The sequence below is a fragment of the Fukomys damarensis genome, unplaced genomic scaffold (genome assembly GCF_012274545.1).
Source record: "Fukomys damarensis isolate Sample0158 unplaced genomic scaffold, DMR_v1.0_HiC HiC_scaffold_30, whole genome shotgun sequence".
NCBI lineage: Eukaryota > Metazoa > Chordata > Mammalia > Rodentia > Bathyergidae > Fukomys > Fukomys damarensis.
Genome location: NW_022900942.1, coordinates 66808121 through 66819996, shown reverse-complemented (window position 1 = coordinate 66819996; position 11876 = coordinate 66808121). Strand labels below are relative to the sequence as shown.

Here is an 11876-nt window from a genome sequence, read left to right as displayed (position 1 = left end):
CAAAAGTCCCTAAGCTTAATATGTACCTTTGCACTGAAAAACTTGTACATTCTGCCCCATAGCTGGGATTTCCAACTTGCAAGCTGAATTTAAACCACTTCATCCCTCATACATCTGAACTTTTCTGTCTGAACAGAAAACACTCAATATTTAACAATTTCAGATAGCACTGTGGAAAGTTTTGTATCATAGACTTATGATGAATTTTTACACTAATCTTTCTTTTAAAGTATTTTGCAAGTTCAACCCCAGGTTTCAGATCTGAAATACTCCTGAATATTTACTCTAGATCATGTTATAGGAGAAAAGACTTTTTCTAAGTATATTGCTAATTATTTTATTATAAAACAGAATACCAAATCTTATTTTAATTATAAAATTTTTCAAATTATATGATTTGCATCTTGATACAAGGAAAAAATACAACATATTAATCATTTTTTCATAAACATTTCAGAGACTGATTGGAATATTCCTAAGTTTTTTACTTATTTTGACTACCAAACATCTTTTTTAAGTACTCAGTTTTTATATTAAAAGTGCAAAGGCTATTAAGCTTAAAACATTAAATTTAAGCAATGTAAAAAAGTTTTACAATGATTTAACATGACCAATAAAATTTATTAAACATATTTACATATATTCACAAATTCTTTCATAGTTGAGTATTAAAATAGACATTTACAATTTCAGAACTTTCATTCAAAGGCATTTTTTGTTTGTGTTTGTTCCAGGGGAAACAGGCTCCATTCTGCGATGAGAAAGAGCTGTTTCTTTGCATGACTAATTCTAAGCAAGGTGCCCATATAGGAAGCCACAGGACCCATCCCAGGAGACTGGTGTGGAAGCCCTAGCACTGCTTCAGGCACCAACTATGGACAGAGTTTAGATCGCAGGCAGCATGCAGTACAACCCAGTCACAGGCTTTACAGGGATGGTGATGGAAACGCACTAACGCAGACTCACGCATGCCTTAGAGAAGTGTTGCTACCTGAACACACGGCGGCTACACGCCATACAGACTACAACTTTGGTCCAATAAAACATAGACAAAACAGTTTTACAGCTTTTTTTGTGCAACTTTTGACTATCAATCCCTTTGTATACATTTTGACCATTAATTACAAGATGTACATTTGCACAATATGTATAAAATAAGTTATTAAAAAGGAAGACGATATTAAAATTTTCAAAAAGTAAACTGTACAATTAATTTACAGATATAATAAACTGAAGAAATTTTGTGCGAAGTTTTTCTTCCATGTTAGAAACTATTTGGTAGGAATTGAACCCTTTAGTTTACTGATACATTTTTAATAAAACCTGAAGGAAATTTGAATACTAGTGGTTATCTTGTTACCTAAGAGTGCTAACAACTCCCGGCACTGTTAGCAGGTGGTCTCAACTTTTCCAATGTCTACTCAGTCTGCCATCGTGCTCCAATGCAAGTTACCTTTTCACCAATATAAATAATAGTTTTCTGCTAGAAACTTGTGTTTGGACCCAAGGTCCAAAATATTTCTCTCCATTTTCCATGAAACGACAGTGTTCACTCCAGAGCCGACTGCACTCTCACCTGACGGCTGTCCAGGTGTCGCTGGGTGTCAGAGCAGCTGTCCGGTTTAGTGTGCGTGCGAGCAGACAGCGGGGTGACACTGTCACAAGTCGGGGCTGCTATATGGGAGTCAATTCAAAGTCGTCATTAACGTCAACAAGAGGGACGTAGAACTCCTGGATTTCATAAATGCTGATAGACTTGTAAGTGGCAGGATCAAGTTCCTGGAGTTTGAGCTGCCATTCTAACCTCTGGACGGCATTGAGTGCCGCAGCTTCATGTTGCTGCCTCATTAAAAGACAGGTCTATTTAGGAAAAGACAGAGTTAATCCTTTATTCTGGTAATTTGCTCTGTTTACGAACAACCTCATCAACAGTTTCGTTCAGGAGTAAGAGCTCCATTAGGAGTATAAAAAGTGTTCAAATCACAAGTCTATTTCTGTTCTGTTCATTTCAACATGCCAACTATTTCTGGGTCTACAACTTCATCTTACAAACTCTAATTTGAAAATATTCTTTCAAATTATGAGATTTCAAATGATTAAAGGGATCAAAATCTAGGGAGAAATTATTTAAAATCTCAAATGACGTGATTTTTTTTCTTTGCGGTTAATGGGGATATGTTAGGCAGCACTCTATCCACTGAGCAAATCCCCAGACCTTTTTTATTTTTAATCTTGAGACAGAGTCTAACCAATTTGTCCAGGTTGGTCTCAAATGTGTAATTCTCCTGCCTCAGCCTCCCTTGTAGCTGGGATTACAGGCACATACTACACTGCACCCAGCTCAAATAATTTTCTTTATAGATCTGCAAAATACATTCCTTCTCTTACCATTCTCCACGTTACAGCTAAACCTATAGATATACTGGATAATAAGGGAGAGCCAAACTGAAAATTGCTCCTTCTACAGTAGTTTGATTTTTTTTTTTATACTACCAGAGCCCTTAAAATAAATAAAGACTTATGGTCTTTATTTCTCTTTAGCTTCTTTTTTCTTGTGCTACGGAGACTCGAACTCAGGCCTCTGCACTTGCCAGGCAGGTGTGGCACTGCTGAGCTACATCCCCGGCCCTTCTTGTTAGCTTTTCAACTGTGCTCCTGTGTGAAAATTCATGACTAACCAATATTTCCCTTCTTGATTATTTTCACTAATTGAACTAATTTCTCTGTAGAAAGGGAGAAGCATTCACTTAAACCGATTTCTAAATATACATACCTTTAATTTGTCAAATTTATCATCTACATCCTGCAACCAAGACATGAACTGTCTTGCATTAAAGCGATCTCTCACTGAAGTTTTACTGTCATCAGACTGAAAGAGAAGGTTAAATGTAGTTGGATATTGTAATATGATAAACCACTTCATCTGTATGCCAACACAATACCTCTTTTATTGTCTATGCCCTTTGTTAGTTATGAGGGAAGTATGTTTTAAAGAAGATACAACAGAAACTTAAAATCTGATAAAATTCTTTCTACATGGAGTACACACAATAGTTAGCGGAACTCATAGAATCTAGTTGCTCTGTGAGTCCAAGATATTTCTCAAAGAGCCAGGTTATATGAAATATGCGCCTGTGACACCCTTACTGTGAAAGTAAGATTACAATTTGCCACATGCAAGGGAAAAAGCGTCGTGGCATGAGACAGCTGCCTTTCCAGCAGGACCCACCTCTCAGAATGAGTGCTCGAATCAGTTCTCAAGACCGCCAGTGTGGAATGGAGGTGGCCTGCCACCTCACTGAGCAGCCCTGAACTGCTGAGATGTTCCCCGTCCCTACTCTCTGAGCTAGGAGCAGAGTGCCTCTCCTCACTTCCAGGGAGAACTGCTACCGCTCTGACCACAGCAGCACCCACGTACGTGCATGCTCAGAACCACTGTGGCCCAAGGGAGGTGTGTGGACTTCTCTGCAGGAATCCTCAGCTCTGAATTTACCAAGGGCACTGACAAGGAAGGAGCACTAGAGGAGAGGCAGGCTCCGCTCAGTCTGAGGAGGCTGTTGTCTGGCGCAGGGAGCTGCCCGCTCCTCAGCCCTGTGGTCAAAGCCATCCCTAAGTGTGGTCCACAATCTTGGAGGTCCCCGAGAACACAGAAATGTTCTCAGGATGACTTTCCCTGTCAAAAGAACAGGCCCGGCATTCTGGTACTTCATCACCTTTAACTTAAACATGAAATCAAGTGGTCTGGATTGCTCAGAAAATTCAGGGCAGGGTACATTAGAGTGGAACCTTTACATTATTTACTTTTCCGAGAGAACAGTAAAAGCAAGTCTTGGGTGAAAATCCCAGCAAAGTGAATATGATCTAATGCAGTAATTTCTTCACCTCAATATGAAAAATAATTTTTTCAAGAGGAGGAGGGAGTTTATCAGTATTTTTAAATTATTAGGCCAACTGTGGCCTGGGCTTGTTTCTTCTCTAATTTTGGGATCATTCTGAGTTTACTGGGAAAATTCACTTACGTTTTAGATTGCTTTTTTTGAATCTTAGGAGGCTACGCATTCCTCACTCTGCTCTATTTCACTACCAATGGGCTTTCTTCTTTTTTAAAAAAGCTCTACTCACTTATTTCTATTTTGGTGCTGGGGTTGAACTCGGCCTCAAGTATGCTAGGCAAGTGTTCCAGCACTGCACTATCTCCCCAACGTGCAGAGATGTTTTCCTGTCTCATTCTTTATAAGAAATTTCTTCATGTTCTGGTCCAGTAGTTTCCCAATTCATTTTCTAGCTCTGGTATGGATCTGTTCTTAGCTTTGTAAATCTTTTGTCATTCCAATTAGTTTGGAAGGAGAAAGAAATAGGTGCATTTACTCACTCATTTTGAAGTGGTGGATTTTTTTTTGTTTTGGTACCAGTGATCGAACTCAGGCCCTTGTGCTTGACAGGTAGGCAGTGGAACCACTGAGCCAAATCCCCGGCCCTGTGGGGTTTTTCTTGTTTGTTTGAGACACAGTCTTTCTATGTAGCCCAGATTGGCCTTGAACAGTGATCCCCCTGCCTCAGTCTCAGCTGTGATTATAGGCATGCACTGCCATGCCTGACCTGGACTAGTTATCCTTACAGCTTGATTATAAACCCTCTAGTCTAGCCTGTAGCAACAGAGTTAAATCATTAATTACAAATTATTTAAAATCATCCTTTTTTTTTTTTTTTTGGTACCAGGGACTGAACTCTGGCCCTTGCGCTTGCTTGCAAGGCAGGCCACCGAACCTCTGAGCTAAATCCCTGGCCCTCATCCATTCTTTTTTAAAATAAATTTTATTTTACCCCATTACCCCTTAATTCTCCTCCCCTACGTACAAAAGCTTTGTTTCCATTTTCTCTTCTATTTTCACTTTTCTTGTCTCTTCCTTTTCCCCCTCCCTCCTTTGTTCCCCTTCCCATTTGAACATTTTCTTCCCATTTCCCAATAAAATCATCCATTATTCTCTTCAAAATGCTTAAATATGGAAATTCACAGGCTCTCCAGTATCTATTTCCTTTTTTAAGATCCTATTATCTAATGGCCTTTTGGATAACTCTAAATACTCTCATATGAAACAAAACAGTATCTTTAAGCTGAAATCTGACCTAGTTCAATTTCATTTTCTCATAAATGAGAAAAAACAAGCCAAGAGAAGGCTGAGAATCTTTCTCTGAAACAGCCCCTCTATCCTTTGTGTTACCAGTCTGCTGTTTTAAAGCAGCTATTTCCTGGCCTGTGATTGGGTGATAATCTTTCATTGTCTATATTTAAACATTTTAACCCATTACATTTTTTCCCTTTTGATCAATGAATTTCTTTCTGACTGTACAGAGTCTGGTTTTGAATTCATGTAATTTGCTCCAGTTTTTCACTGTTACCTTATCCTACAAACACCCACAACTGATGCAGAAGCTCGGCCCTGTCTTAGCTCTGTGATAGCTGGCAGTGCCACCCGCCTGCCTGCCTGCCCATGTTGCATGTGCAACGCTGTCTAGCTGCCTGAAGGTAGGAACAAAAGGTATGATGACGGGTTAGTAAGGGCACTATCCTAAGTACATGCATTTTTATGACATAAACTAGAAAATTGAGGCTCACTTGTTTGGAAGGGGTTCTCCTGCACTGACCCTTCTTTGTGTGTGTAGTGATGGGAATGGAGCCCAGGGCCTCATGCATGCTAGCCAAGTGATCTATCAGTGAGCTATATCCTCAACCCTTCTTATTTATTCAGAGACAAACTTGCTGAGCCTGGACTTGAACTTGTGATCCTCTTGCCTCAGCTTCTTGAGTAGCTGGGATTTCAGGCATGTGCCACCGCATCCAGCTTCCATGGAGCTTTAATGATTGCTCAACTTTCTTTCATGGAAGTAAGATTTTAAAAATAACTGAATTGCATTTTCTGGAGCAAACCACACATACCAGGAGCACTTTACCTGAGAGTCCAAGGGTACGTTGTACACTTCTGCATCCAGTAAGACAGTACAAGCACTAAATGGCAGTGTCTGATTTGCCAGTGTTCTGGCAGCTCGGTAATGAACTCGAAGAACTTCCTGTTCATTGGACACGATAAGTTTTTCCTAGTTGAACAAAGAATTAAAAATCAATTCAATAACTTGTTTTTGAAATAATTTAAAATAATGTAAAATATGCTAAATAATATTGTTCTCAGTAGCTTTTTCTTCACAGTAGATTCGAGAAATTTAAACATTCCTAGTGTTTCAAAAGTGTTAAGTATATTTCATCCCAAAATTGGGTTTTAAAAAACGTTTTTCCCCCCTTTCCCTCATTGAGTTTATTGGTACTTTTAAAGTATAAAATAGTTTTATTCATCATTGAGATATTGTACTTTTACATGACAGGTCTTGGTTCTCATTTTTTCCCCATACCCCTGCCCTCCCTTCACCCCTTCCTCCCTTCCCTATTTACAAAAACTTTATTTCCATTTTCTCATATTTTTTTCTTTTCCCTTATTTCCTTTCCCCTACCCTTCCCACTTCCCCTACACCTTTAGCCCTTTTCTTCCTATTTCACATTGTCAATTATACCATTAGGATCTTATTTATAGTTTTTCACACCAGAGAAACTATTAAAAAAACTTTTTTTTTTGCTATTAGGGATTGAACTTGGGTCCTTGCTTTTGCCGGGCAGGCGGCAGAACCACTGAGCTAAATCCCCAGCCCTTAAAACACTGTTTTAAGTACATGGTGGCTTTTAGCATATTCAGCAAGATGTTCACTCATCACTCCTGACTCCAGAACACTTAAATCACACCAGAAGAAGACCCCAAACCCATTGGCACTTTTCTGCCCCACCTTTTGGCAGTACTTACTACCTTTTGTCTTTATAGATTTACCTATTCTGAACATTTGATGTAAATACTAGAATGCCATACAATATGTGGGCTTTTGAGACCAGCTGATTTTACTTAGCAAGAAATTTTCAAGGTTGACCCACGTGGCAAGTATTGGTATTTCACTCTTTTCTCTAAATAACACGTTTTGTTTATATTCAACGGATCGCGTGGGTTTGAAAAGCCGAACATGCCTTCTGGCACAATGGTTATGTTAAGCTGAAGTCACCTGAAACATAGCAGGTGCAATGCAGTCTGACCTCTCCTTCCTGAAAGCAGGAGATGGAACTGCTATGTGAAGGATGTCCTCTAGTCCAGAAGGAAACATTCCTGTCACCTGACACAGCGTCAAGGCCAAGTGAACTATGGACAAATAGACCCTGTTAAGATAACCCTCACTTTCCCTTAGCTTTCTTCATCCAACCTCGCATGAAAGCATTTCAGCTTTTCCACTCTGAGTCTTCAGTTCCTTGTGAGGGGTGAGTCATGCAAACCTAAGTGAAAGCTTGGCCAGCATGCTTTTCTTATCTGTCTGCCTGTCGATTTAATTCTCAGGCCCCACAGAGAACCTGAGAGGGCAGAGGTAACACTTTGCCCCCTCTACAGTCATTATCTTTTTGGGCAATTATAAGAAATGCTGTTCAGAACATTTATGCTCAAGTTTTTGTTTGGATGTGTGTTTTTACTTCCCTCTGGTAAATAACCAGAAGTGGAACTCCTGGGGCCTGTCTAATTTGATGGAAAAGTTTTCCAGAGCAGCCTGTATGAGGGTTCCAATGTCTTTACACCCTCCCCAGTGCTTGGTATTATCTGTCATTTTGATTCGGACACCTGGGAAGTGACATCCCCTAGAGGTGGCAGTTTCTCTTTTATAATGAACACTGTCACAGAAATAAACAGACTGCATGCTTATACTACTTATAAACCTCTGGTTCAATAAGCAATCTTCATTCAGCAAAAGGGGAATTCCAGAGGCCCAACTGCACATCTAACCCATCCTGGTCCCATCTATGCCCCGGTGCCATTTGGCAGTGAATGTTTTGTTTTGTTTTTTGAGACAGGGTCTCACTATGTAGTTGAGAATGATCTGGAACTCACTATGTAGCCCAGGCTGGTCTCGAACTCACAGCGATCCTCCTGCCTCAGCCTCCAAAGTGCTGGGATTACACGTGTCCTTATGATTTAGGGACATAATACATAGTCCTAATTAATGTCTTAATTTTCATGTGATAAATGACATTCAAGAAGTCTGTTTATGATTTATTAACTTAAGTACAAGCTTGTAAAACTTGAAGAGATAAATACTGTATTGAAAAACTTGACCTGGTAGTAAGAAAAAGAAATAGCTAGAAGTTCCTTCCTAAAAAGCTGCTTGTGGTCCTGTAGAAACACTAAGAGGAATAACCAAAATCCCTCAAAAGCACACATATATGTGAAAAATCTGTTTTCCTAAGTTAAACTGTCCGTGTCCTCAATACTCGGTAGGCTCGCAGCCTGCCTGCCAGCTTCACTGCTCCGATGAGGTCAGCGCTCCCGACCAAGTCTCTTAGTGTCCTGGGTGTGCTGCTCTGCTGGGTGGCAGAGTGAGCTTGGGCAGTGCTGAGGAAATGTCGCAGGGCATCTGACTGACTCTAAGTGCTGTTGTTTCTGGTCCATGTGGGACTGTCCCACTGGGTGGCCTGACCTGGTAGTGTCAGCTGGCAGGAATGTAACACGCCCAGCAGTCAATGTGTGAGTACAGCGCTCAGATGGTACCAGTTGCTGCAGGGAAAACGAACCCAGAACAAGAATTCTTCACCTGGGCTTCTCGGCCCCTCAAGAAGCCTATGTACAGCTGAGGATTTAGATCAGTGGAGCCGCGCCTGCCCCGCAAGCACAAGGTCCTGAGTTTGACCCCCAGTACTGGGGAGGAGAAGCCTATGTAGACTACTGGTGGTGGCGGTCTCTGAAATGAACTTGAAAAAATGGTCTTTTATTTTTTTTAACTCCACCTAGCTATTTCTTTCAATTATGAATGTAGATCCCAAACCATGGTTGAATCAGAGGTATCTGTAACTTCATCATCCATAGAAATTATATCTTCAGCTTATATTACAGTGAGTACACAGTTTCCCATATCCTAGTCGTTCCCCTTGATCTGAGGTTCTGCTCTGCGTTCCATGGGTTCGGCTACTTCTGGTCAGAAAACATTAAACGGAAAATTCCAGAAAAAACCCATAAAAGTTTAAATCTTATGCCCTCTAAGCAGTTTGAGGATGTCTTGTTCCATCCTGCTCTGTCCCCCAGGATGCGAGTCACCCCACCGCCCATCATACACAAGTGCACACTCCACCTGCCACACACTTGCTGGTTCCCAGATGGCCTGGCGTGGTCAGCAGAGCTGTGTTCAAGCCACCCTCATTCTCCAGAGTGACAGTAATGCCCAAAGTCTGAGAGCAGTGATGCCAGGAACTTAGGCTAGAGTCACAGGACAGTTCTTCCATTAATGAAAAGGTGAAATTCTCAACAAGGAAAGAAAAAAATATGCCAATGTTGCTAAAGTCTAAGATGATAACAAATCTTTATCTGTGAAACTCTGAAGAAGGAAAAGTAAATTCTTCTTGCTAGTTTTGCTGTTGCACCTTAAACTGGTTAAGGCCAGTTTGTGTACAGAATGGGAGGATATTCTGAGAAATGACATTCATATAACTTTTACTGTTATTAAGGTTGTTCTATTTTTATTCTTACTGCCATTACTCTTTATCATGGAAATACAGATGAAAAACAGCGTAGTTCAGGTGTGCTACTAGCCTAGGGTGCAGGCATCCACCGGGGTCCTAAAATGTACCTCCCCCAGGCATGGGGCCCGCTGTTGGTCTGCTGCTATAACACAAGACTGCAGGTCTGTACCAAGCAGTTCTGCACATAGTAGTTACTGAGCCACCACCAGGTAAAATCCTTTGCTCACACTGGTCACACATTTCAGATGCTTTCTAATATTCTGCAATTTTAAACTGTTGGTCAGTATGTGGAAGGTAGTGCCTGTTGTTATCTATTAAAGTTCTATAAGTTGTGTAGTTCAAATCAGAATTTTAAAATTAAAATTTATTTTGTTTCAGGCAGGGTCTTGTTATAGGCTAGCCTTGAACTCACTAGGCTAGCCTCCAACTTGAGATCCTCCTGCCTCAGCCTCTTGAGTGCTAGGATTACAGCCATGTGCCACCACACCCCAGCTTCAAATGAGAATTCTTAATTGTCTGTAAGGTGTCACGGCTGTCTGTAACCTGGACAGGCATATAAATGAGTGTTATCAGGTGGTTCCAATGTGCCTGATGGTTCAAACAGCTGCATCATGCAGTATGACCAACAGCGGACTGCTGCAATGTGGGCCACTGACACTGTGTCACACCCAGTGCTCTAAGTCCTATATCAGTGCTTCTCTTTCACTTATTCCCCTTTTTGAAATGCTAGGGAATTTGTAGCAGAGGCTCCAAACTTCCTGATTGTTAGAGATGCACAGTACAGAAAAGGTTTTGGAGTCTGTCCTGGAGAACTGGTCTTAGATGAGTGTACGTGTACTTCACATACAAGGCCATAGCTTACGCTACACTTTCGGGGTTCCTTCACCCTCCTATGAGATCAAGGAGGTGCTAGATTTGGATTTCCAAATGCCAGTGAAAGGGCTCCTTTGGAAGCTTTCTTGTTCCTGGATGCCAGGACCAACCACAGAAAACCAGATACCAGGTAGAGGTAAAAGCACAGAGAAGCACCGCCTTTGCTCCTTAGCTCTGAAGTGGCTGATTCACCAAGCATTACTTCCAAAGCCAGGAATCTCAATGTCCTCCTGGGAATCTATGGCTACAGCTCTGCAAACTACACTCGATAATGAGAACTTATTAGAAACAATATACTCAAGAAGAACTACAGAACAGGAACAGCTATCCTAAAATAGGGGTAAACATTCCCCCCTTAACTGGATAAATACAATGTAACAAAAACAGACCATTCCCAAATTGGCTCAAATAAAACCCATTAACGAAAAACTGTAGAACATTTAAATGTATTGTTAAAGGTTTTTTTCACATAAATATTTAAACATATCTTACCCTTTCAATACTATGCTGCAAACGCAGTTTCATCCTTACAACCTCCTGTTGCCGAAAAAGCTCTTTAAGTGGATCCGACAGTGAAGGTGGTGGTGTAATCTGATTTTTAAAAATACAGTTAAGAATATTAGGTTTTACTTATCAATAGCAAGTCATTCTTTAAAATTAAGCCTTGAAGTTCATAAATCCTGATGTTGTGTGAATTCAGTAATACAGCTACATGCCTAGTTACTGGGAAGGTCCAAGTTGGACACCGGAAATGATGCCAAGAACCAGGCCTCACCTGTGCAGAGCAGGCCCTCAACATGTTCAGCCTGAGTCACATCATCAGACATTTATCAATAAGCCAGAATAAAACACTGGCCTGTGAGAGATGTGATGGAAACCAGGAACAACTGCACCAGCTCATCTCCGACATCCAGTTACTAGTACACGGCCCAGCACAGAGGAATTTCTGCACACAGCCTAAGAGGGGTGTTTGAAAATGTGATATGCATCTGAGTTAACAGTCTAAAAGCTAATGACATCTTGCAGTGGTGATAAAGAGTAAAGGCAAGGGGCATCAACATGATTTAACAACTGATGTGACAGAGGACAGAGAGGAAGAGCCCAAAGTACAAGCTGGGCTCTACGTCTGGGAAACCAGAGAGCAGATGATGATGGTAATCAAAGCAAGAGGAGCACCTGAGAGGATAAATGGGTTTGGTATTGGGCATGATTCCAAGGGTCTTGTGGGACATTCAGATAGCCAGAAGCTGCAGGAAAGATGTTACGGTTTTGATATAGAATGTCCATCCAAAGTCTCATGTCTCATGTAGGGCCAGGGATTTGGCTCTGTGGTTCAACGTCCTGCCTCACGTGCACTAAGGCCAGTTTGATCCCTGGTACCAAAAAAAAAAAAAAAAAAAAAAAAAATTGAATA

At 40.9% G+C, this 11876-nt stretch overlaps 1 protein-coding gene across 4 annotated transcripts in view; it reads right to left on the bottom strand.

Annotated features, from left to right (window-relative positions):
- Nucleotides 1–510: 510 nt before the first annotated feature.
- The window catches only part of Ankrd12 (ankyrin repeat domain 12), a 92449-nt gene continuing 81083 nt past the window's right edge, over nucleotides 511–11876 (bottom strand). For 2 of the 4 annotated variants that reach the window (XM_010638648.3, XM_010638649.3), the window contains exons 10-13: nucleotides 10955–11053; nucleotides 5953–6096; nucleotides 2774–2869; nucleotides 514–1860 (exon numbers count right to left, since the gene is read on the bottom strand). In XM_010638648.3, the coding sequence (XP_010636950.1) occupies nucleotides 1675–1860; nucleotides 2774–2869; nucleotides 5953–6096; nucleotides 10955–11053 (525 nt within the window). In that variant the 3' untranslated portion in view covers nucleotides 514–1674. Of the gene's footprint in view, nucleotides 1861–2773; nucleotides 2870–5952; nucleotides 6097–10954; nucleotides 11054–11876 lie in introns of all 4 variants that reach the window. The other 2 variants (XM_010638651.2, XM_010638650.3) reach the window with 2 other exon arrangements.